Consider the following 27,008-nt stretch of genomic DNA (forward strand, 5'->3'; position numbering starts at 1 on the left):
GTCTATTCTGTTGCACGTGCGTTGATGGAAATATTAAAATTCAAAAGTCTCTTGAACGTTCTGTTATAATTATTAAAATTTTAAGCTTTTTTTACGCAATAGCAGTACTAAAGAACGTTTTTCACTCATAATTTTAATAATGAAGAAAAAATAGTTGCGAGGTTTACCCAGAAAGGGGACGATATGTTTTATCAAATATTACTTTAAGTAAATGTTCGGTTCAAAACATTGTTTCGAACATCAGGAATCACAAGTAGTACAAAAAATTTTTAGTTATTGAGATTCAAATTGACTTTATTAAAAAATTACATATATGAAAAAAAACATGAGTTATAATTTGTATGAACACAAAAAAGTTTATTGATTAAGTAAATGAATGCTTTTATATAAAAATAAAAATTTTAGATTTCATAGTTGAATATTTTTTTCAAAAATTTACGTATAAGCATCAAGACGCAATCTTGAAGGCCTTTGTCTGTCATCAACATAGCCAATGTTATAACGTTATTCATTGTAAATAAGCTTCGTAATGACGATACCAAATCTGCTCTCTGTCCTTGAGTAAGATCATTTTTTAAAATATCAGAAACTGATCTAAAATTTCCATGCTGCGCATAAGAAGTTCCCAAGCCACCTAACAAACTTCCTGATTGACAAAATTTTTATTTGTTATCAAATCAAATCATGTAAATAAACAGGGTAATGGATCCAGTAAATGAACATGACTAGTAAATGAACATCATTTAATTTTTACCATCATTTTGATTTTAATCAGAATACTGACGTTAGCCGACGCCCAATAATTTTTGAATTTTTTTAAAAACAACGAAGTATAAAAAAAAAAATTTGAAAAAATTGCACATATGGTTTTTTAAATTTTCTACATGTGCATATTTTTGTTTTTTAAAAAATACTCCCGTGTAAAAAAAATTTTTATTCATAATGAATTTAGATCTGAATTTCATGACGAAACTCAGATCGTGACACAAATATGACTTTCATCATGAATTTACTCCAACTTTTCACCTAGTAAATTCGTATCAATTATAAAATTAATTTATTATGTCTTTGAATTAGACTTGGGATGACTTCGATAGAAATTGACTGAATTTTTACCTTTAGTCAAATTTATCAATTTAGAAATTACCAATAAATTTCTCCTACAAAGTACTTGATTTACGTAAATCAGTCTCGACTGTAAAGTTAATTTAGTGAATGAACTTTGGATCACTTGGATAAAAATTTGACTGAGTCATAATTTTGTCGTGATTATTGTTGATACAAATTCATGATGAAAGTTTGTGCCACGATCTGAGTTTCGAAATGAATTTAGATCTAAATTTGTTATGAACAAAAATTTTTTTTACCCCGGCTTAGTTGCTGTTTGACTGATAACTTTTAGAACTTAAATTATAATTTTACTGCATTTTTCTACGACAGTTCATTCACTGATTCAACGTTTAATTACTGACAGTTACTCTACTTATTATTCATTGTTTTTACCAATAGCAACACCACGAGGACCAAGAAGAAGGCCTCCAATAGTAGCACCGACTCCAACAAGTAGTCCAGATTTCATAGACGAATTAATAGCAACATTCAATGATTTTATTTTATTTATATTACATACTGCATCTAGTAATTCTGAATCATTACACGCCAACATGATGTCTTTTTTTTTTTATTTCAATTTTATTATTAAATTACTCTAACCTTAATTATTTAAAAATCAAATAATTTAATCTGGAATCAATTAAAAAAATTTAAATGTATACATCAAACAATTGCGATAAGTAATATTGCAGTACACTTATTTTACATTCAAATTCAAATTTTAAAAAATAATAATAATAAAACGTAAATATTTATAAAAGTGTTATTGATCAGTACGTTGTTTGAATAATTTTGCAAGACAGCAATTGAAATTATTCTGTAAATAACATATATGACGTTATCACAAATATAAAGTGCTGATAAAAAAATACATAAAATTTTTATGAGTGTGAATATAGCAGACATGCGATAATTTATAAACTTTGAATAAATAAATAAATATATTAATTAAAATAATGAAATTTAAAAAAACGCGCGTACTGATTTTTGCAATATTTGAATACGCATTTTCTAAATTTTGTTCGACTTACATTTTATTTGTTTAAATCGAAATTTTTAAATTGCCAACTGTCAACTACATTCACACTCACGAATTTTCTTCTGTACTTCCCATGTCTTGATGATATTCGATGAAGTGGGGGTAAGAAACATATCAGCGGAAGAGTTGGCTCTGATGAGTCATCTGGGGGTAAGAGCATTGTTTGATAAATGCGGATAGTGCAACGTAGAGCAGCACGATTTTTGCACAAAACGCGTGTTTATTTTTTATATTCTAAATATTTCTATCATATTCTGCCGCCATTTTATTTTGATGTACGATTTTTAATTTTTCTCCCGTTTCTAATAATTTATTTTTTGAATATCTAAATTTACCGCGCAAGTACTAAGAAAAATTAATAAATTATTAAATTTCAATTTTGAAATTTCGCGCCGTTGGCGCTACAGTGCGTCGCTGTTGCGCGTCGCTGTACTCAACGTTCAAATTTTTGCTCAAGTGGGGGAGGGGCAGTCGAATAAGTCGCAAAATCGATTGCTTTATGATCAACTGACGGTTCGATAGCGGCAGTCAGTATCATCGACAACTTCAGTTGTAGTTCAGATCCTTTTCTATGTTTGAATTGAAACAGTATTGCAGTGGCGTCGTGTAATTATCCACAAAATTTATTGCTTATAGTTATTGTTTAATTAAAATGTGCAGTGTTTGTAAAATTTAAATTGTGTAAAGTGTCTTTGGTGTAGTTAAGTGTTAAGTGTTCAGTGGTAGTGCAAAGTGTTGCTGATGGCTGATGCTGATATCTTCCAAGTTCCTGAGCAAACTCATCTGGCATCGTCTGGTGGGGAAATAGCAGTTAAGTGACGTTTTTTTAGCTGAAATACACTTGGAACAATTTAATTTAAATCTCCAAATGTATTAGGACACCCTTCTGCATATTATTTCTCCGCCAAGGTTTGTTCAAACGCTTGCGTGTTTTTTTTTAATTTTTAAAATATTTTTCGATCATATTCTGCCACCATTTTATTTTGACTTGCGATTTTTAATTTTTCTCCTATTTCTAATAATTTATTTTTCCAATATTTAAATTTACCGCGCAAGTTATAAAAATAAATAACAAGGGTGCATTCCGAAATGCGCTACGCTACAGCTGCTCGCAGCCCATTTCGGAATGCATCCTATGTATGAACGAATTTGAATGTTACCTACTCTTTACTTAGACACAGAAATTTTTTTTTTAGACAAAAGAATTTTTTAATTGTAATATAATTTATAATGCATTAGCGAGTAATTAAAATTCAAGTTAGCGTCGAATAACATTAAATCCGAATGTTTAAATGCAGATCCGAAGATACCCGAAGTACTTTTTCGCGCTAATCAAATTATGAAAAAATGATATTGATCTTAACCGACGTCTAATAATTTAAAAATTAAAAAAAAAAATCTATAAATCATAAAAAAATTTCGATAATTACATCTACTGCTTTTTAAATTTTCTACATGTGCATATTTTTAGTTTTTTTTTTTTTTTTTTTTTTTTGCAATTGATTTGTTGAAAAAAATTTTCGAAAATTGCTAATTGTCCATTAACTTTAGGATCATAAAAAGAAAATATAATAATTTTTTAATTATTTATTAAATCAAATATAAGCTGATGGCAATAGAACTTTTAAAAAGTTTTTCTTTTATTTAAAAATATAATAATGTATAACCACATACATTTTAGAATTTAGTAACACTCATGCATATATCTTAAATACTATATTATAAAACACTAGTATATATATTTAAAAATTTAATTATAATTTACTAATCGATCAGAATGTTTGGATATTGATAAATCATTTAAATAAATCAATCGATTTTCGAATTGTTGATGAAAAAATAATTATAATTACAAACATAAGTATCTAAATCATTTATTTTTATATTTATTTAACGTATATTTTACGCTAAGAAAAGAAAATTTTAATGATATCGAAATTAGCCGACCTGTAATAATTTTTGGATTTCTCTCAAAATAATAAATTAAAAAAAAAAAAAATTTTTAAATTGCACCTATAGTTTTTTTAATTTTCTACATGTGCATATTTTTAGCTTTTTTTTTTTGTAATTGATTTGTTGAAAAAAAAATCTTAAAATTTTTAATTGTCTACTAACTTCAAGATCATAAATTTTAGATAGTGTAATTTAATGCATTTTTTAAAAAATTATTTATGAGCGATACTAGAGCGTCTTGAAGACCTTTATCAGTCATCAACATGGCTATCGACATGACATTTTTTGCACTTAATAGATTCCGTACAGCATTAGCCAAATTTTCTTGTTGTTCTTGAGTCAGGTCATTTTGTAAAATATCAGGCACAGATCTAAATTCTCCCTCCATCGCGTAAGAAGTTCCTAAGCCAGCAATCAAACTCGCTAAAGTTAAAAATACAATAAATAAATAAATAATCAAGATGATTATCAATTATTCTATTTATAAATAATTATTTAACTTCAGTAATTTACCAATGGCAATACCACGAGGACCAAGAAGAAGGCCGCCAACTGTAGCAGCAGCACCAACAAGAAGTCCTGATTTGATAGATGAACTGACAGCAACTTTCATTGACTTTATTTCACTTAGATCACATATGACATTTATCAATTCTGAATCACTGTACTCCTTCATTGTGCTTTTCATTATTTTAATTAATTAAATTAACCTCAATAAATATCAAATATCCTACAGGTGGATCTGGAATCAATAATAAGAAATTAGACATAAATAATTTAATAATTTATTTAAAATAATTGCAATTAAGCAGAACTACTGTCTAATTATTTGATAACATCAAAATTTGAATATATATTAATATAAATTGCAAACAATGTGAGATATTTAGCTAGATGTTAATTAAATTATGACCAACACTTACCCTGACGTAAGTAATTCAATTAATTTGGTAAGACAGCGGAAAATTTTGACACGATATCACGAATATACAGAATGTTTGTGATAAAAAATATTCATCTTAATTTTGTACTTCCCATTTATTTGTGATCAAAGTGGAGTTTGAAGGACATACAGGGGTATTGAGGTTACCAACTACTAGATGTTAGAAATTTTCTAGGTTCAGTTTTATTTTTGTTATCTTTTGGTCACGATAAAAACATTTCTGTTTTCTCACTTGCACTTTGAGTTATCGGTCAGAGAACACAAGTGTAAGAGAGATGAAATTTTATCTTGTTTTTGTTGAATAGAATTTCAACTCAGTGCCAATAGGCAGCGTTCAAATCGTCAGTCATCAGCTGGTTCTGTAGAAATATAAATATAAATATAAATATAAATATGCAAATTCATACTATCATACTAACAAACTTATGATCCTAAAGTTAGTAGACAATCAACAATTTTCAGATTTTTTTTCAATAAATCAATTTAAAAAAAAATATGCACATGTAGGAAATTTAAAAATCTACAGGTGGTAAAAGAATCCAAAAATTATTAGACGGCAGCTAATATTAGTAGTTACTAGGGCGTTTCAAAAAAAATTAATTTTTTTTTTCCTCGGAACCAGGCTCAAAAGTTTCGTTTAAATGCCAAAATAGGCCCCTGAAAATATGAGCCCTTGATATTAATATTAAGGTTGTCCGCATCGCACTTTTCGATTTCCCATAAGAATAACACAGGAAAAAATTTTTTTTCTTCTGATTTTTGAAACTAATGAACTATATATTGCATTGTAATGTCTATCAAATACTTTTATAGAGAATTGAACGCTCTACAAAAAAAGTCTCTTATCATTTTTTGATAAATCCATCTGTTCGAGTTATTGCGGCTGAAAGTCAAATCTATATTGAATCTATAGTAAATTTCAAGATCTTTTTACTTTACCAGCAAAACTATCAGACTCATCCAAAAATGTCATAGGACCTTTTTTGTAGACAATTTTATTTCCTACAAATTATTTTTCATAAAGTTCATCCAAATTCCGCATTGTTTTCTAGTTATTTTTATTTTAATGCTGAGCTCATACAAATAATAGTCTTCTAACCGTTTTTGAGAACTGAACATTAAAATGAAAACCATTTGAAAAAAATGCGGAATTTGAAAGAATCCACGATACTATAAACTTTTAATTTATTTTAATTTAAAAAAATAAAAAAAAAAAAAAAAAAAGAAGCGCTGCCTGGATTCGAACCAGGAATCTTCAGGTAAACTAATTAAATTACATTATATCATGAAAGACCTTTTTCTCCACCGTCCATCTTACGGTTTTAAATAAATTTAATTATTATTATTATTATTATTTTCATTATTATTATTATTATTATTATTTTATTAATAATAACAATTTTAATGATAAATGTAATTATTATAGTATAACAGAGTCCTGACGCGTTACCAATTTCGCCACGGCGCTCTTAGTTGAAACCGAGTTTTAATTTCTCTATTGAAGTACATGTGCACGAAATGTACAATTATCCCAACAAGTTTCCATCCCACCACCACTATTTACTATACTATTAATTTTAAGTGGGAGAAATTCTTTCGTGAACGCGATTTACGGCAGAGGTTTCAAAAACAATCTTTGCCGTAGCCACAAAATTTATAGTACATGAAACATAAATGTACAGGGAAAAAAAACTTTATGTAACCAGAAGATAAGAGAATTTACGGTAACAAACGTCTATGTCTGCCTTAATATACGGATAACGAATGATTCGTTATGATAACGATGTTCTTGTAACTCTCGCGAATTGTTTGTTGCACCTAGCAATGGTTTGTGACTGCGAAAAAATTGTTGTGTTACAGTAAAAAATATTGATTTGTTAAAATAACAAAGTGAATTTATAGCATTGACAAAATTTTTGTACTCATAAGCTAAAAATACTTAGGGTAACAAAACAGCACTTCTCCCCATTCCCATACGAAAAAAATATATATCCGGGCAAAATTGAATATATGTCTCATACATGCAACATATATTCAGATTTGCCCGGATTTAAATTTTTTTCGTATGGGTTGTCAAGAGCAATAGCTCTCTTAACAGAAAATCTATCGCTTTCTATACTTGTTAATATGATTTTTCTACCGCAGAGGGTTGTATTGAACTCACCTGAGCAGTTGTCGCCCTATTATTTCATTTTTTGATACTTTTTCATACGATTATGTGGCAAGAATGGGCATTATGGCCCATTTTCGCCCATTTTCGAGGTCTATAGCTCTCCTTCTAAGATTCTACCGCTTCTCTTATATTGTCATCATGCTGAAAGGTTTTACTCAGATTCTTTCAAAAATTTCCCTCTCTACATACAACTCAACTTTACAAAAGTAATTCACATTTCGCACATGCGTGCAATTAATAACTTCAATTAACAATACCAACGATAAATGAAAATTTTGATTGCTAAAATCAATCATTTGAATTTTCCCGCCATTTAAATTTCAAATACGCAGGCGCGCTTTTTTGCCTGCCATTTTATTTTTTGAATAAAATTCGCGCGAAAAACATACTGAGAGACAAACGTAACTCGTTGATAATAAAATATTATTTATCAATTAAAAGTACATAATTAAATAAATATGTTTTGTTTGAAATATCGTCAGTTATTACCAAAAACAATTATCGTCCGTAAAATGGGTAAGTATGTATTTATATAGACGATAATTAATAATTATTTGAATTTAACCTATAATTCAATAATTTGGAATAACAAAAAAATTTAATTTTTTATGATACTGAAGTTTGCCGACTAATTTTTGAATTTTTTAAAAAATGACAAGTTAGAAAAATAAAAATATTTAAAAAATTACACCTACAGCTTTTTTTATTTTTGCGATCCACTTGTTGGAAAAAAAAAATCCGAAAATTTTTAATTGTCAGCTGACTTCAGGATCAGAATTTTTTTATTGTTAAATAAATAAATAAAGTAAAAGTATTTCAATTTTTTTTAGCTACTGTAAAAAGGTTTTATCGCAAGACAAATATATTACAAAGTGGTGATAAATATGAAATAACACTAGACCAACGAAAACTAAAGACACCTAAAGGACGAGTATTTGAAGTCACGAGTAAACCATTGGCTTTAGCTGTCGCATTAGAATGGGATAGTCAAGAGGAAACTATTCACAGGAGTAATATGCATTTGGTAATTAAATATCCCAATGTTAATAACTGTAATTAATTAAAATTAATTTATAATTTTTTTAATCTTTTAGACAGCTCTATGCAGTACATTTTTAGATAACCCTCAGCATTTAAGTTCCATTGACATTGTTAATTATATTGCTAATTATTTAGAGACTGACACTATTTTATTTCAATCGGACGTAAGTATTAATTATCAATTTTTTACTTAATTAAGAAAAGATTTTGTAATTTTTTATTGCTGTCAATAGGAAACGGAAGAATTATTTAAACTGCAGAAAGATAAATGGGATCCAATGATTCAGTGGTTTTGTGATAAGTATCAAGTCGATATAGAAAAAACTACAAGTATAAGTGCGCCAATTATTCCGAGTAATACCAAAGAAACCATAGTAAGACATATGGCTTCTTATGATGCTGCAGCACTTCATGGTAATTAACATTTAAAAAGTCGTTGCTTTATGATAATTAAGTATTTAAAATAATTTAAATGTTATTTCAGGATTTATGTATGGTGTTGATGTATTAAAATCAGTTATTCTAATGCTAGCTTTGTCCGAAAGAGTCATAAATGTTGAAGAAGCTGTTAGTTTATCGAGACTAGAAGAAGAGTTTCAGGTAAATTAAAATTTTAGTGGAAATAAAAATATATGTATACATTTATTAGGGTGATTCGTTTTGAACGAACGTTTTTTTTCGCACTCCCACAGCAAAATATTGATGTATATAACAAGAAAAAAATTCCATGGAATTTTGAGCTTTTAATCTTATCAGTACTGATACTTTTATTTTGATTTTGAAGTTTTTCCATTAAAATCGCATAGGGAATTCAGCCGCATTTCAAGTTATCAAGTCGCCGTTTGCTGCATTTTCTAGGCAATTTAATATTCGAAAGTTCCCATATTAATTTTACTTTGACTTTAATTTTTTTTTATTGGTTCTAAAAATCATTCTTTCAATTATAATTTATTGTTTAGCTGATATTGACTAAGCAAAGAAATTTACAGTAAAAACTTCAATAACAATTTTGTAGGAAATTTTATTCTCTACAAAAAAAGTCCTCTGTGTTAAGTGGCTCAAGTTCTTCATTCGCGTGTTAGAAGGATTTTATTAATTTCATAAATAAAATATGAAAATATTATGATACAAATAAAAAAACTTCAAAATCAAAATAAAAATATTTAGAAGTAAAATTAAGGGCTACAAATTTTAAGGAATTATTTATTGATAACTACTCGGTGTGCGTGTGGATATAAAATACAAATTTTTCAATAAATTACTGTCTATAATCTAATAACTAAAATAAAAATGTTTATATTTTAGATATCACACTGGGGTAATGTAGAATGGTCCCATGAATTAAGCAAACAAGATTTACAGGCACGATTGGCAGCGGCAGTATTATTTATTCATTTAAATTCATCATCCACTACTACAAAACCCAAACTTGACAGTACATAGATAAATCACATTTAGTTTATAATCATACTATCAACGATAATAATAATAATAATGATAATAATAATAATAATAATAATAATAATAATAATAATAATAATATTTTCCGTAAGTAAAAAACAAACAATCAGAATTTATTAATTTACAATAATATTTAATTTTATTATTATAATTTCAAATAATTGCACTACCCGTCATTATTTAAAGTATAAAAAATTTTTAAAAACTCCTTTATATACTCGTCATAGACTGGCACGATAGATTTGAAGACGAACAAGTTACTGCTGGTACAGTACAATCCGGTCCTTGCCACTCTTTCATACAAATGCAGCTAAAAAAATTCATTTTTAATTTTCTACCATGAAATATCCATTTTTAATTCATGATAATTCAATTTACCTATAAGTTGGTCCATGATTCAAACAAACAGCGCCATTTTTACATGTATTATAAGAACATTCATTACGATGACATTCCCCAACACCACGACCTGATGCTGGACTAGATTTAGTCACAGGAATTACAGTATTTTCCGTACGTAACTCAATTTCATAAATACACCCAGAAAATCCAGTATGTAGTGGCAAATCATGTGGTAATGTTTCAAAATTTTTAGATTTATGCCCACCTATATTTATTCAAAAATAAATAATTAATTAATTTATTAATAAATTAAAATACAGATTATTTTATGATGTAGAAAAATTTAAGTTACCGATATAAAGTAATGGTGATACATTTAATTTATTCATTGTACCAGCGGCTTGTCCTGTCACATTACCAATACCATCAACAAATAGCCAAGCATCGCGACCACGACGACCAACATGGAGAGTATACGGTCCTCGTGATCGTGATGACAATGGACGTTTGGTAAAAATTCTTCTTACACCTGAAATCGTTAATAAGTCGTTGATTTATTGAGGACATTCTCAGACAATGGCCCACAATTTTTTAAAATATTCAATGAATTAGAACTGTCATAACTCTGGCTCGTGGCCCAATTGGGACGATAGCCAACAAGGAACTGTCATAACTGTATTGAAATTTTATTTTCTAAATTAAAGAAAATTTTAAAAAGGACCGCAGTTGCAATTTCGCCGAGATATAGATTTAAAAAAAAACTATAATTGTCAAGTGGGAGTTAAACGAAATTTGGAAAATAAATTTTAGGAAAATCTTGAGGTAAATTTTATTTATATTTCAAATTTAAAAATTTTGTAGGGTAAAATTTATTTAACAAATTTCGTTTGACTCCTAATTGATAACAACTGTAAAATTTTTTTTTAAATCTATATCTCGGCGAAATATGATCATGAAGTTAACAGGCAGTTAACAATTTTCGGAATTTTTTTAAAAACAAATCAATGAGAAAAATATCAAATATAAGAATATGCACATGTAGAAAATTTAAAAAACTAAAGGTGCAATTGTATAAAGTATTATTTTTTTATAATTCATCGTTTACAAAAAAATCAAAAAACTTTTAGACGTCGGCTAACTTCAGTATCATGGCGAAATTGCAACTGTTGTCCTTTTTCAATTTTTTGAAGTGAAGCTTCTTTACGCGCGTTTAGGATGGGGACCTAACACAGAAAAAATGAAACTTCATGAAAAAATGCAACGGAAATCAGCGAGAAGGTTTCCTTATATTGTGTATGTATCATGTGTTAATCGGAGTTTCGTCCTGTTTTGTTCTCTTGACACTGTGTGTGACTATTTTCACCCACAGTAGTTCATAACTTTGTCCCTTTTGGGAATAATTACACACAATATTACCATTTTTTGTTAGTTTTTACGTATTCTAGCAGGAAATAAATTCCGGAATAAAACAAAAATACGGTTAAGACAATTGAAAGTTTTTGAATATTTTTAAAAAGTGGGAGCACTGTCTAAGAATACTTTTAATTTAAAAGAAGAAATCTTCATAGGTTTGGATAGAGTATATTGATTAATCAATCAATGATGGTTGTAAACGATACCTGATCCTAAATCCCATGTTAACATAATATAGCCTTTGACATATGTAACAGAAAAATGATCAGTAGTGTCTCTTGAAACGGCACCTTGACCTATGTAAGCTATCAATGATATCTGGTCAACAGAGTGTGGCATAATACGCATTTTTATTTCCATGTAATTCTGTATCAGGCCATTGATGCCGTACGCGATGTATGATGAAAATCCAGGAATAAAAACTGAGAACGATGGATCCACTATTATGGATTCTAAAAAAACAAATCCATATTTTATAATAATAATAATAATAATAATAATTATTATTATTAATAATAGTCGAGGTAATATTAAATTTGACCTTCTTCACAACGACGGCCGTGCATATTCAGAGGACAAACACAAATAAATCCAGTTCCTGGTGAACTGATACATGTTGACCCAAGATAACATGGATTATCATCGCAAGCTGTTTTTTCGCATAGTTCACCAGCATATCTAGTGATTTAAATATTTAAATAATAAATAAATTATTTAATTTAAATAGGAGGCGTACATTCCAAAACGCGCCTCGAGTAAGTGTAGCAGATGTTAGCAGCATAGGCTACAGCTACTCGAGGCGCATTTCGGAATTTACCCTAAAATATTTTAAATGTAAATAAAGAGTTTACCCGGGTATACATTTGCAGTAAACTTTGCCATCGATATCATGGCATGATCCGAAATTTCTACATGGGTTGAGTAGACATAAAAACGACGTACACTCTTCTATTTGATAAGTTTCAACAGAATCCAAAATGAAATGTCTTTCAACGTCATTTACCTTGATGAAAAATATGTGAAGAATTATTTACTTTGATATGTTAATTGTATTTTAGTCGGTTTTTACCTTCAATAAACTCATGCATCCAATAAATCCTAACGCGATCCGCGGGAAATAATGTGAAAAAGCTTGTGGTATTCCACCGAAATGTACGCGTACTACTTGTGGAATATCAGTACGTGCAGATAACATTTGTTCACCACTCATTGCCATTGTATTGTTGACAAACAATCTTGCTGAACATTTTCCTATTTCATTTTCTACTAAATACTTAAATCTACAAAATTTAATTAAAAATAATTTAGTGATTTATGTAGACTAGGGGTGTGCAAATCATGTTCGAATCGAATCGAATATAACTACTCGATTTGAAATTTGAATTTTCGAATAATTCGATAAAATCGAATAATTTGAAAATTTGTGAATTATTTGCAACTTTTCAAATTACTCGGTTTGAATCGAGAAAATTGTGATCAGTTTTAAAATTTTCATTTTTTATGTAATGGAGAGCTTAGTTTTTAACGTAACCAATAATGATTTTTTTGTGGATTCATGTTTGACCTCTATTTACCTCAGACAAAAATTTGAATTATTGAAAAAAAATATTAAAATTTTGAGTCGCTGTAAAGAAAATTCTGGAATTATTCGTAAATTTTCGATTCAATTCGATACAAATAATTCGCAAGTTCGAACTATTCGTACACCCGTAGTATAGATTTTAATTTCATTCATTTAATTTTTATAACAGTAATTAATAAATTACCTCATTTCTATGTCAACATCAACTCCATTATTAATTGGCGTATCTATTTCACCAAGTAACATTGTCTGTAGTCCACATGAAAATTGAAATTTCAATTGTCCTAATTCCATATACAATAAAACATATCTTTCTTCGTCAAAAAATGCGTGCATAATAATTCCACTCTTAGATTTTGTTTTCAATCTCAAATAAATTTTCAATAATCCGCTATCATCTATTTTAAGTTGTTGGCGAACGTAAGATTTGCCATTAAATGCTGCGTTCGTGATAGTTGATGATGATTGTGTTACAGCTGGGGCACAGTCAGTTGAATCACAATCACACTAAATAAATAAATTAACAATTATCTATATATATATTATTAATTTTCAATGAAATTAAAAATATAAAAAATATCTAAGAGTTAATTGGTGGCTTTAATAAACGATTTAATTCAAATCATATTCGAAAAATTTGGTACTGATACTCGCAGTCGCGTGTTGAACTGCAGCTAGCTCGTAATTAATAACTAAATTAATATTTACAGTTAATCAAATACTAACTTGACTAGTATTGCTAGATGTACATGGCGTAATAGCATGAATACAATCATCAGCAGTACAATTATAAGGCTTAGATCGCCCTTGTCCTTCAGTCCCAATAGAATACGTAATTGTTGCAGGAGTAATTAGTGACTTATCTGTTGTAAAATCACTCAGTGTCGGTATAGTTAATGGCAAATCAATCGTCGAAGTTGTAGTTGGTATTGAAAAAGTTATCAAGCTCTCATTGATTACTTTATTGGTCGTAAAAATGATTGGTACCGAAGTAGTAGTAAATAAAGGCAGACTTTTATTTTCTTCCATCGACAATTGAGTTGTAAAATTTTTTTCCACTGGCCAAGTTGTTAATTTAATTGCTGTCATTGTACTCGATGGCAATGATGGGGATAATGGTGTCGTTGATGTCAAATCGATTGATACAGTCTCATTTAATTGGACAATTGGTACTTTAGTAGAAGAATCTAAGGAAGCTTCGGTAGAAAAATTTTTGTTTGATTTTGTGTCATTTATTTGGAAGACATTTGTTGAAGTCTCAGGGGCAGTCGTTTTATCTTTACTATAATCTGCTGTACTTGATAAAGTGTCTATAGTAGTTATTAATTGAGAGGTAGTAAATTTATCAGTACTTGTCTCATAAGTAACTGGACTTTCTGTCCATGTGTCGTTTATTGTTTCTCTGGTGCTGCTGGTTGATGATTTTGTTGTATTGTCAGTAATTAGCGTTGATATTGTTGTTGTCGATGATGATGACGATGACATTATTGTCGATTCAATACAATTTTCAGTTGTTAAGTGCTCAGTATGTTCATGTTCAGTTACTTGTGGTTGTGGTTGTGGTTGCGATTGAGGACTTGTTGATAATGTAGAGGTATAGGTTGAGGTATCAGTGTGTTGAGTTGCATTTATTGTGTGAGATTCGGTGATCAAATTAGGGCTATAGAAGCTACACATTTCCCCACTGTAAAGTGGCGGGCAGGAACACGTGAAATTGTTGATACCGTCAATACAAGTTCCGCCGTTCTCACAATGCGCGTACTTTGATTCGCAATCATTGTAACGCATTTCGCATAGTGGACCATGATAATCTGGGACACAGTAGCAAACTGGTTGATTGTCTTCTAAAAGACACATGGCATCGTTTTTACACGGATTATATTCGCAGGCTACTATTACTTTGTCACAATCTTTTCCCGTAAAACCTTGAATAAATTTTATTTTTCAAAATATTAATTAATTTTATTCTTATTAAGGGAATAGGGAAAATTTTAGTAAATTTAATTATTGTTTTACCAAATAAGCAGGCACATGTGTATGTTGCTGGAATATTTAAACAAAGTCCGCCGTTCTGACAGGGTGAACTGAGACACTCGTCGATGTCTTCCTCACATAAGTCACCGGTCCATCCATCGCGACAATGACAATTGTATGAATATCCTGGGCCATCAATACATTCACCGCCATTTTTACAAATTGTACTGTTGCATACTGACACGTCTATTTCGCAATAATCTCCTAAATTTTTGAAAAAAAATTTACTATTTAATTTATTAAAAATAAAAAAATTTTATTTCAGTTTCGAATTTATTCCGTCACGGAGTTTTAGAAAAAATCACTCCGAATACGGAGTAAATACGGAGTTTGTTTCTCCAGCGGAGTGATTTCGGAGTGATCTGGATTTTTTAAAATCCGCATTCACTCGGGATTTAATCCGCGTTTACTCTGCAAATTTATTACAGTGTGTGCGTTAACTTAAATAGACTGTGTTAATATTTACCTGAGTATCCTTCTTGACATTGGCACGTGAATCCGTTGTAATCAATACATGTCCCATTATTAAGACACGGCTGGTTCATACATTCGCTATATTTTGTTTCACAATTTATCCCTAAAAAAAAAAGTACATTTATAAATTATTGCAATTTAAATTATCAGTTTAAATAACCAGTATAATTATTACCTATAAATCCATCTAGACACGTGCAATTATATGAGGCAACTCCATCATTACAAGTACCGCCATTGTAACAAGGATTTGACCAACAGTCATCCCAATTTATTTGACAATTAATTCCAGTGTATCCATCAATACAATAGCATGAGTATGAACTAATTTTCAATCAATTATTAATTTTTAAAAATTATTTAGTAAGAAAATTGGTTTAATGAATTTAAATTATAATAACTTACTTATTATCATTATCTAAGCAGATTCCATACATACATGGATCACTTGTACAATTTAATCCATATGATTTAGGTATTAAACAAATAATACCGGCAATTATTAATTGTCGCCTCAAAATGTTCAATGATTTATAAAATCTAAGAATTAAAATAAAATATAAAAATAGTTAATTAATAACACATTGATTTATTGACTCAATTAATTTATTTACTCATCAATATTATAATAATTATTATTTTATTTTATTTCATTGATCATTAGTATACAAAAAAATTATTTAAATAATTAAGTGCCGTTAATAAAAATATGAAAGTGATTAATTAATATTAATAATAATATAAAAGTGCTGAAAAAGTAAACTGAGGATTAGTATCCATAGTAATGTACTCTGGTAAAAATATTATGAAATTTAATAAACTAATTTGTGTACAGAAAAATTTTTTTTTGGCGCAAAAAATGTTTACCTGCTCCAAGAAATTTTTTGCATTACAAATTGAAAATAGAAAGTTTCTTGGGGTGAGAAAAAAATCCTTACTCTCTAAACATAAATAAGTAAAATAAGTGAATATTCACTAATTCTGAGTGCCAACCGAACCATTTTTTGAAATAAGTGGTTCGGTTTGCACTTGGAATTAGTGAATATTCACTTATTTTGACTTATTCATGTTTAGATAGTACGCCAACAAATTTTTAGTCTTCAATTCATAGTGCAAAAATATTTCTTACGCCAAGAAATACTTTTTTTTCTGTGTATAAAATTTCATTACTCGAATTCTGAAACAGATTTAAGAATAAGAAAGTTCTGAATTTCCAGACAGTAGTAAAAAATTTATTGTTCTATTACTTTTAAAAAAATTTTCTGAAATTTCAGTCTTTACTCGAGACATTAAGAAACTTATTATGAAATTCCAGAACACTACTAAATTTTAAAAGTGTTCGATCGTGCGTTTTTAAATTTTATAAGAACTGAAAATTAACAGATAGTATTAAATATCAGGAAAATAAATATTGTTGTCAAACAAGTATTCTGAATTTTCACCACGTTAAAATGTATATGTATATGTATATATACGTAATACAGTCATGATTATTATGACTTCAGCCACTTGTCATTATGGGGTCAAAGGCATTTAAATTTAAAAAAAATAAATAGTGATAGTAATTTAAATTTTGAATTATTTATTTATCAAAAAATGATTTAAAGGTAAAACTATTCGGAAAACTACAATAACACACGACAACATGCATGCGAACGTCAATTTACCTTATCGTCATACTTCGAGCTGATTTAAATAGTAAAGTTGTTAAGTAAAATACAGTACTTGGTATATTACTTGACCATATATATTTAACTGTGTAAATTCCGTATCCATGGCAACTTGTAAGCAACAATAAAAACTCATGTGTACATTACACGCCTGCGTAAAAAAATAATTTACAAAAAATCGATTGAATTAATTATCATTTGTCAATATTTATTTTACTAATTCAAATTTTTTTTAACAATTAAATTATCAATTTAAAAAAATTTTCTCTGTTTCAATTTATGAAAAAATCATTTTTTTTTTTTATTGAAAATTTAGTATTCATTTTTTAATCAAAAAATTATAGTTTGCATTTAATTAATAATGCAAATTTGAGATTTAGGTGATAGAGTAAAAAAATATATATAGAACAAAAAAATTTACGTGATCTTTTGGTTGTTGAGGATCAGGAGATTCGAATAGAAAATAAGAAAGTGAAAAAGATTTTTTCTTGAGATTTAAGTTATAGCCGCATCCCTGGGGTTCGGGTCAAATGGTCTACGATCTTTGAATATAAAGTCAGTAGTAATATAAGTGGCTGTGACCATTCACTGAAATGACAACGAGGAACAAATTCTTTTCAGGTATAAAATGCTTTAAGATTTTTTTTTTATTTTCTAAAATATACTTCTTATATTAGTATGGTCTCCTAGTCCTAAAGTCAACATTTGGTCACATTTATTTGAAATTAACAAAGAAATTCAATTACTGATTTTTTATCATTTGACACTATCGATAGTTGCAAGATTCTTGGAGTCTTATATTCTCTTGATACGATGCTCGACTTATAAGGTTAAAAAATAGTTATTTGCCCTAAATAATTATTTTAAAGTGTTATTGGGAACGAGTTAAACTGAGAATCGGATTAGGAGAATAGAATGGGAAGAGAAGTTGTTGTAGACCGGACTCAAAACTTTGTAGTCCTTGTCCGTAGTCTTGAAGCCTGTATTGTGTTAAGAAGACACCGATTGAATAATCGTTTGTAGCCCTTGTATCAGGGATGAATGAAAACTTAGAAGCTATTTCAAATTTTTCGAAGATATAGAATGATCGCAGTTAACAAATATCATTAAAAAAAAAATAGATTAATATTTTTAATGAACTATAGATTAATTGTAATATCGGTCGGTTAATGAAAAAGTATAGAAGAGTTCGGGGAATAAAAAAAAAGATATGCAAAAATTAAATTTTTTTTTTAACCAAATTTTCAACATTCCCATTTTGCCCCGGTCTTACTTAACATTTTTTTATATAGAACGTTTATGTTTATATCTTAGAAATATTTTTTTTTATTAAAGATAATATTTTTTATTATGTTCAAGATCATTAAATATATTTTTAATTATAGGTCAAAAAAACAATTCCATTAGAAGCTTAAAATCATTAAAATCGGCTGATGATAAGATATCTGTTACTTGGAATTAAAACTAAAAGAAATTATTATGATTATTTTTAAAAAATACACCAATTGAGTTAAATAAAAAATACAATTTTTAATTATGATACTGCAGTTAGCCGACGTCTAATCATTTTTGAATTTTTTTTTTAAAGCGATAAATTATGAAAAAAAAAATTTTTTGAAAAATTACACCTATAGCTTTTTTAATTTTCTACATGTGCATTTTTTTTATAATTAATTTGTTGGAAAAAAAAATCCTAAAATTATTAACTGTCTGCTAACTGCACGATCATTTTTAATTCGCGTTACATTGAAGGAAAAAGAAAATAAAAATATTGAAGACGTCTTATCGCGCCAGCATTGGAATTTTAAATAAATAATTACAAGTTGATCTATGACCAATATAATTCAACTATCAATTAAATTTAATATGCGTGTAGCGCACATATTCATGCAGTTTATATATATGTTAAGTTGCGGCTGAGGCAGCCGTTCGGCACGCGCGTGGCTCGGGCGATCACCGAAGTTAAGTAGCATTGAGCATGGCCACTACTTGGCTGGGTGACCGTTTAGCCACGCGTTGGGTTCGAACGAAGGTCTCTGACCGTTAGGCGCGGGATGAAGATCCAGTGATCGGTAAAATGGGAATTTTATCGATCACTGGAGCTTCACCCAAACCGAAACTGTACTGGCTAGGTTTTCTCTGTGGTTTCCCTACGCCACTACACCTCCATTGCACAAGGGAGGTTGTAGGGCATCACCGTAATGATGCAGTACAGTATAAGCACAAGTCGGGCCACAGCCGCACAATGAAGGCAGAAAGAGAAGTAAAGCAGTTGCGATATAAAGGCAAAAAGTGTAAAAGGCCGTTACTACGGCTATATACTAGAAAAACAATTAAAATAAAAATATATGTTAAGTTTTTATAAGAAATTTTTTCCTAGAAAATAAATTATAATTATTTCTGAATATGATAATAATACACTGAATAATAAATCAAACATCAAATTTATGAGTTAAATTCGTACAGGAAACATTAAATAAATATGAAATATTGTAAAAATGCAATCGTATTTATTAAATATATTGTTCAATAAAAATAATTTAAAAGTAAAAGTATTATGAATTGTATACAGAAAAATTATTCTCGTTTGAAATGCTATGGGGGTCATAGTAAAAAGCCCAAGCATGTTGGCCAGCTGCCGATATTAAAATAAACCCATGAAAAAAATTCCTATAGGACCATATTATGGTCATAGTAATTTTTTCATGGGTTTATTTTAATTTTCCTTCGGGTGCACGCTGTAAAAAATCCGGAGCTTTGAAAAAAATCACTCCGCATATTGAGTTAGGTAGTTTGTTTTTTCAGTGGAGTGATTTGGATTTATTTCAATCCAAATTTACTCCAATTCAGAGTTTTAAGATTAAAATAAATTCCCTTGCGGAATGAATCTCACTCCGAGGTGACAATCATCCGCTCCGAATTTAATCCGCGTTCACTCCGCAAATTTTTTACATTGCACCTGACCAACATGACCCACCATAGCATTTCAAGTAAAAATAATTTCTCCTTGTAACGAGAAAAAAATTTATTTGTTTATTAGTAAATACATAATGTTATTTTATTGAGAATTAATACGTTACAATGAATAATGATGATAATAAAATTTATTTATCAATATATAGATCTGTGTTCGAAGAGTTTATCTTTAAATTCCATATATGAGGATACCAAAGTGATAAGGTATGATCATTTGGATTAAAATAACTGTTTAACTTCCTCCTTATTTCATTTTGAACCGGAACAATGTTAAAAAATGTTGAATTCTTTATCTCCGATAGACCCGTAGACGTTATAATTTCTTGTGCCCTTAAGTACCCTATCTGCAGATATTTTTGAGTATCAAATCGATCTTGGCACACTACTGGGCTTCCAAATATCGGCTATATAACACATAAAAACAAATATAGAAACTATTATACACTCATATGATTAAAATATTTATATTATATACTGTTAATTAATTATAAATAATTACAAGTACTATTGGATCTATCATCTCATAAAGTATACTCCCATTTCCATAAAAAAATCGCCTCATTGGTTCGTTTAGTAAATTATAGAACTCATCCATGAGGGGGACTGTAATTATTAATTATATTTTTATAATAATGATAATAATTATAAAATGTTTAAAATAACATAATATTTTTACCTCTATGTTTGAAAATTATTAAATTTTGTAAAGAAGAAAAAAAACAATTATTTATATCTATCATATCATTGCTTTCTGCTAATCTGATTGGTTCAATTCTATCATTCAATTCAAATGGCTGATTCAAAATTACAATATTTACATATTCAAATTTTTTATTGCTGTCTGAAATCTCATTGTTTTTATTATTATAATATTTTCCTACAATTACATCACTGACTTCTCTAGTTTGGCATTTTTGGATATCTAATTTGATTTCAAAAAAATTACAGCCGCCCATAACTCTATCACCATTGCTGTAATTAAAGAAAATAATTAGCAGAAATGATTAAAGGTGGGAAAATCTCGTTTTCACGACAAGTCGATTATACACAGTAAAAAATATTGTGTATTTGTGTCGAAAACGGTTTGTGTTAAACTAACACAAAGTTTGTGTCACTTTTTGTAACATAAAAAATGTGTTATACACTCTTTATTAACACATTTTGTGTGTTACTGTGGATTCTTTGCGCCCTCTTGTGGCGATATTTTAACATAATCTTTGTGTTAAAAAGGGGTTACACAAAGTTTGTGTCGAAATTTCAACACAAATTTTGTGTCAACCGCTTTTAACACACAGACTGTGTTGATTTTACACAATATTTTTTACTGTGTAGAGCACAACCTCTCCCGCTATCGCGTCCGAGGCTAGCAAAAGTATTTATGTTCATACACTGTGAAAAATTGCAAATAAATTCTACTATGGGTGCATAGTAACACCGGACTATAAGAAAACTGATTCAAAATTTCTAAGCGTCCCATAGTTAACGTATGCGCAGACTACACGATTTTGGTCTATGCGGGTACACTTACTATGAGACTCTTGTAAATTTTGTACCAGTTGTCTTATAGTCCGGTGTTACTATGCACCCATAGTAAAATTTGTTGTGAATTTTTCTAAGTGTACGATCTGTGCGACAAAAAATTTTAAATACTGATATATTATTAAAGTGTAAATACTCTAATTGTAGTTGAGTTGTTGTCCCAATAAAAACAGCTTGTGGGTGAATAAGAGACCCATGATAGAATTCATCTAGAAAAAAATGATCGCTTAAAGAATGTGTTGATCGAAAGTTTTTACATAAAATAGATAAATTATTTACATTCACTCACGTTGGAAGCATCCAGACTTTCTAGATGTTTTCCAAATAACACTGTCCAAGGAAAATAATCGGTATCATTTTCATTAATTTTGTAATTTACATCTGACCCAGGTATTGAATACAACCAACTTTGAATCCTTTCAATCGAGATGTAAATTATTATGGTCGTTATTAAATGTTTTATTGCCATGGTCTACTTGTAAGATCGAGAAACAACCTTAAACTATTTTCTGCTTTGTGAAAATTTATAAAATTTTTTATTTACACGTATATACTTTAACTATTTTAATTGTTTCGACCATTAATTCTGTAGAGTAACTAATAACTACTTTTATTGGTATAATGTAAAGTATAATGGAAGTCATTTAATCAGTATAGTAACTAGTTTACGTGTATACGTGATAAATGGTCATTAGATTCGAATTACGTTTCATATCAGTGGACATGATAGCATTTAAAAATAAGTTATTTTTATTTCATTGTTCATATAATGTTGATAATCTGTTTTTTTTTTTTTTTTTTTTTTTTTTATAGCAACGTCAAATAGAACATTAGCTTGTATAGCATAATTTGAAAAATGCAAAATTATACACGGTTAAAAAAAATGATAACTATCTTGAAATAGGGAATGATTACCATGTTGTATGTGATAATCATTATCATGAATTTATGTTAACCATTCATTTCTCGAATAGTAATATTTACTATTGCCGATAGTAAAAGCTGCCAGCTAGACAGTCACTGGGAGAACAATTAATTTGAGCCAAAACTATAAGATTTGTTTCAGGCAAATAAATCCCATGATTGAATAGACCTAATCAATATTTATTTGAGACAAAGGTATAGTTTATTTGAATTCAACAAAGATTAGTTGGGGGTGTCATAGTAAAAAGCACAAGCATGTTGGCCACTCGCCGATATTGAAATAAACACAAGCGAAAATTCCTATAGGATCATATGTGGTCATAGTAATTTTTTCATGGGTTTATTTTAATTTTCCTTCGGGTGCATACTGTAAAAAATCCGGAGCTTTGAAAAAAATCACTCCGCATATAAAGTTAGGTAGTTTGTTTTTTCAGTGGAGTGATTTGGATTTATTACAATCCGTATTTACTTTGATTCAAAGTTTTAAGATTAAAATAAACTCCCTTGCGAAATGAATCTCACTCCGAGGTGACAGTCATCCGCTCCGAATTTAATCCGCGTTCACTCCGCAAATTCTTTACTTTGCACCTGATCAACATGACCCACCTTTACTATGACACACCATAGCATTTTAAGCACAAAAAAAATTTCTCTTTGTAACGAGTAAAAAATTGATTTATTTTTTAGTAAATACATATGTTACTGTATTAAGAATTAATATGTTAGAATGAATGATAATGATAATAAAATCCATTTATATTCATTTATTTATCAATATATAGATCTGTCCGAAGAGTTTATCCTTAAATTCCATATATAAGGATCCCAAAGTGATAAGGTATGATCATTTGGATTAAAATAACTGTTTAACTTCCTCCTTATTTCATTTTGAACCGGAACAATGTCCAAAAATGTTAAATTCTTTATTATCAATCTGTCGTGATTCCAATAACTCTGTGTAATTACTTGTACCCCTAAGTACCCTATCTGCAGATATTTTTGAGTATCAAATCGATCTTGGCACACTACTGGGCTTCCAAATATCGGCTATATAACACATAAAAACGAATATCGAAATTATTATACACTCATATGATTAAAATATTTATAATATATACTGTTTAATTAATTGTAAATAATTACAAGTACTATCGGATCTCGCATTACAAAAAGGAGTTCTTCTTTTCGATTTCTATTATCCATAATGAAATGTTTATCTTCTGAAAAACGTAGAGTCATTGATCCGTTCGTTAATTTATCGACCTTGTACGATCCCATGATGGCTACGGTAATTATTAATTATATTGTTATAATAATGATAATAATTATAAAATGTTTGAAATAACGTAATATTTTTACCAAATTGTGAGAGCCCCAAGATATTTTTTAAAGAAGAAATAAAACAATTATTCATATCTATCATATCATTGTTTTCTGCTAATCTGATTGGTTTAATTCTATCATTCAATTCAAATGGCTGATTCAAAATTATAATATTTACATATTTAAATTTTTGACCGCTGTCTGAAATCCCATTGTTTTCATTATTATAATATTTTCCTACAATTACATCACTGATTTTTCTAGTTTGGCATTGATCGATATTAAATCCGACTTTGAAAAAACCACAGTCGCCAATAACTGAATAATCACCATTGCTGTAATTAAAAAAAATAACAGTATTTATGTTCATACGATCTGTGCGACATAAATTTTATAAATTTATATATTATTAAAGTGTAAATACTCTAATTGTAATTGAGTGGTTGTCCCAATAAAAACAGCTTGTGGGTGAATAAGAGATCCATAATAGAATTCATCTAGACAAAAAATGATCGTTAAAAAAAAGTGTTGATCGAAAGTTTTTACATAAAATAGATAAATTATTTACATTCACTATCTTCGGAATGATCCGGATTTTCTAGATGTTTTCCAAATAACACTGTCCAAGGAAAATTATCCATGTCATTTTCATCAATGCTGTATTGTATATTTGACCCAGGTATTAAATACATCCAACTTTGAATCCTTTCAATCGAGATATAAATTATTATGGTCGTTATTAAACGTTTTATTGCCATGGTCTACTTGTAAGATCGAGAAACAATCTTAAACTATTTTCTGTTTTGTAAAAATTTATAAAATTTTTTAATTACACGTATACACTTTGATTATTTTTCATTGTTTGGACGATAAGTTCTATAGGCATACTATTTTTTTTTTTTTTTTTCGATATAATCAAAAGTATAGTAGAATTTATTTAATCAGTATAATAACTAGTTAACGTGTGTATGGGAACAATGGTCATTAGAATCGAATCAAGTTTCATATCAGTGGACATCGCATTTTGACAAGTTATTATTATTTTATTGTTCTTCATATAATGCTGATAGCCTAGTTTTTTTTTTGTTTTTATAACACCGTCAAATAATATTAGCTTATAGTATAATTTAAAAAATACGAAATTATATCCGCTGAAAAAAAATGACAACTATTACACTATCTTGATCGAGATTGTAATTCTCACTTATAATAATTGCAATAAAGCTTCGTTAAATTTTCGCTTGGAAAAAATCAATATTTACTTATTCATAAAAAAATAGTTCAATCTTACTAAAAGTAGACATTGTTATTAGAATTATTAAAAGTTAGTACATTAGTCGCAATTTTCGTTTCGCATACGGAAATAATTTTTTGATGAAAATTACTCTGCAATTTCGAGTAATCCTGGACCATTCCAAAAAATTAGTATTTTTATTTCAACTTTTAATATTTTTTGTTGAAATATTAATATTACTAGACTATATTTTACTCTAATACTACACGGAGAGAAATTTATGGTAACCGTTCCTAGTACGTTTATGAAATATCATCCCATACCATTATGGTAATGATTACTTGGAATTATGGGATATAGGCCCATACTTTCTGGGAACAGTTACCATAAGTATGGGAATAATTCCCATAATTATGGTAACAATTCCCATATCGCATGTGAAATAATTATGGTAATGATCACCATAATATTATGGTCATCGTTCCCATAATATTATAGTAACCGTTACCATAATATTATAGTAACGATTACTATAATATTATGGGAGCGGTTACCATATTTATGGTGATGGTTACTAAATTTATGGTAATGGTTACCATAATGTTATAGTAATGGTTCCTATAATATTATGGTAACCATTACCATAATGGTATGGTAACGGATACTATAATGTTATAGGAACCATTACTATAACATTATGGTGACCATCACCATAATATTATGGTAACGGTTACTATAATCGACATTTCAAAAAAACCGGTTACCATACATTATGGGAACCATTCCCATAATTTATTGTAATCGTTACTATAAATTTCTCTCCGTGTAGTGAGTAATTTTTTAACAGCAGATAAAGTGGTATAAATTTTGAGATTTTATACTCTGTTGGGATCTAATATTTGATCGGTTATTATAAATATATTATCTGAATTTAACAATTTTTATTCTACGTGTATTAATTTTTACTCCCCAATATACCATTTATATAAACCTATTGATTTTATGATAAAAAATGACTTGTACTTCAAATAAAATTTCAAATCTATTGAAGTATTTTTTACTCTAAACTGCAGAGTAATAATTCAGTAGTCTTCGTTAATCTTCGGTTAATATCGGCTTCGATTAAATGCTATGGGTGCACTGAGAAAATTCAATAATAATAGGAATTACTATCTAGTTATGGTAAAATTTTTAATCATCAATCCGATAGTAGTGAATACTATCTAGATGATTGTATAAATCATCTAGATTGTAACATTCACCATATTTATAATAATTGTTACGATCCTGTATGTTAACTAGAGTTTATTATTATTATTATTATTATTATTATTATTATAAATAGTTATCTTTATAATCCAGATGGTAACAAGTACCATGAGAAATTATAATAACCATCTAAGGTAATAAGAATTTAAACATTTTTTCATAGCATTAAAAAATGTTAATTACCATCCTAGATAGTGAATATTACCATCCTGATAGTAACTGTTATCATCCTGATATTATTGATTCTATTAAAAAAAATTATAACACTAACTATTTTCGCACTGAAAAACGTTCTAATCATTCCAGATGATTGGAATTAAAAATTTAGCATAATAAACACAATTACTTAATTTTATCCGTGTTTCATAGCAATTTTTCATGGGTTTATTTTAATTTTCTTTCGGGTGCGCACGCTGTAAAAAATCCGGAGCTTTGAAAAAAATCACTCCGTATATAGAGTTAGGTAGTTTGTTTTTTCAGCGGAGTGATTTGGATTTATTTCAAA

General features: G+C 28.6%; 4 protein-coding genes and 1 long non-coding RNA gene across 7 annotated transcripts; 1 reads left to right on the plus strand and 4 right to left on the minus strand.

Annotated features, from left to right (window-relative positions):
- Positions 1–261: 261 nt before the first annotated feature.
- Positions 262–2,281, minus strand: LOC130667727 (protein C19orf12 homolog). Of its 3 annotated transcripts, none has more exons than XM_057469544.1 (3): positions 1,891–1,930; positions 1,504–1,743; positions 262–646 (listed from the first exon to the last, which is right to left on the minus strand). In XM_057469544.1, exons 2-3 carry the CDS (start codon positions 1,664–1,666, stop codon positions 402–404), a joined length of 408 nt encoding a protein of 135 aa, XP_057325527.1. In that variant the 5' UTR covers positions 1,667–1,743; positions 1,891–1,930; the 3' UTR covers positions 262–401. The 3 variants fall into 3 exon arrangements, with proteins under 3 accessions (XP_057325527.1, XP_057325526.1, XP_057325525.1); XM_057469543.1 differs by having other exon boundaries at positions 1,820–1,930; XM_057469542.1 differs by lacking the exon at positions 1,891–1,930 and adding an exon at positions 2,145–2,281 and having other exon boundaries at positions 263–646.
- Positions 2,282–3,943: 1,662 nt separating this feature from the next.
- Positions 3,944–5,300, minus strand: LOC130667729 (protein C19orf12-like). Its single transcript, XM_057469551.1, has 3 exons — positions 5,029–5,300; positions 4,619–4,847; positions 3,944–4,528 (listed from the first exon to the last, which is right to left on the minus strand). Exons 2-3 carry the CDS (start codon positions 4,791–4,793, stop codon positions 4,284–4,286), a joined length of 420 nt encoding a protein of 139 aa, XP_057325534.1. The 5' UTR covers positions 4,794–4,847; positions 5,029–5,300; the 3' UTR covers positions 3,944–4,283.
- A 2,292-nt stretch (positions 5,301–7,592) lies between these two features.
- Positions 7,593–9,705, plus strand: LOC130668279 (ATP synthase mitochondrial F1 complex assembly factor 2). The gene is made up of 6 exons (XM_057470480.1): positions 7,593–7,737; positions 8,052–8,245; positions 8,316–8,426; positions 8,496–8,676; positions 8,747–8,862; positions 9,568–9,705. Exons 1-6 carry the CDS (start codon positions 7,680–7,682, stop codon positions 9,703–9,705), a joined length of 798 nt encoding a protein of 265 aa, XP_057326463.1. The 5' UTR covers positions 7,593–7,679.
- Positions 9,706–9,786: 81 nt separating this feature from the next.
- Positions 9,787–17,332, minus strand: LOC130668278 (protein eyes shut). Its single transcript, XM_057470479.1, has 14 exons — positions 17,236–17,332; positions 15,974–16,108; positions 15,744–15,892; positions 15,561–15,671; positions 15,077–15,298; positions 13,787–14,985; positions 13,245–13,567; positions 12,548–12,758; positions 12,330–12,481; positions 12,020–12,156; positions 11,685–11,930; positions 10,418–10,594; positions 10,102–10,330; positions 9,787–10,033 (listed from the first exon to the last, which is right to left on the minus strand). Exons 1-14 carry the CDS (start codon positions 17,244–17,246, stop codon positions 9,934–9,936), a joined length of 3,402 nt encoding a protein of 1,133 aa, XP_057326462.1. The 5' UTR covers positions 17,247–17,332; the 3' UTR covers positions 9,787–9,933.
- A 3,597-nt stretch (positions 17,333–20,929) lies between these two features.
- Positions 20,930–22,175, minus strand: LOC130668875 (uncharacterized). The gene is made up of 3 exons (XR_008990082.1): positions 22,033–22,175; positions 21,890–21,962; positions 20,930–21,186 (listed from the first exon to the last, which is right to left on the minus strand). It is a non-coding gene; the product is annotated as an uncharacterized LOC130668875 (long non-coding RNA).
- Between the last annotated feature and the right edge of the window lie 4,833 nt (positions 22,176–27,008).

This window comes from Microplitis mediator, chromosome 5 (assembly GCF_029852145.1).
Source record: "Microplitis mediator isolate UGA2020A chromosome 5, iyMicMedi2.1, whole genome shotgun sequence".
In the NCBI taxonomy this organism is placed as follows: Eukaryota; Metazoa; Arthropoda; class Insecta; order Hymenoptera; family Braconidae; genus Microplitis; species Microplitis mediator.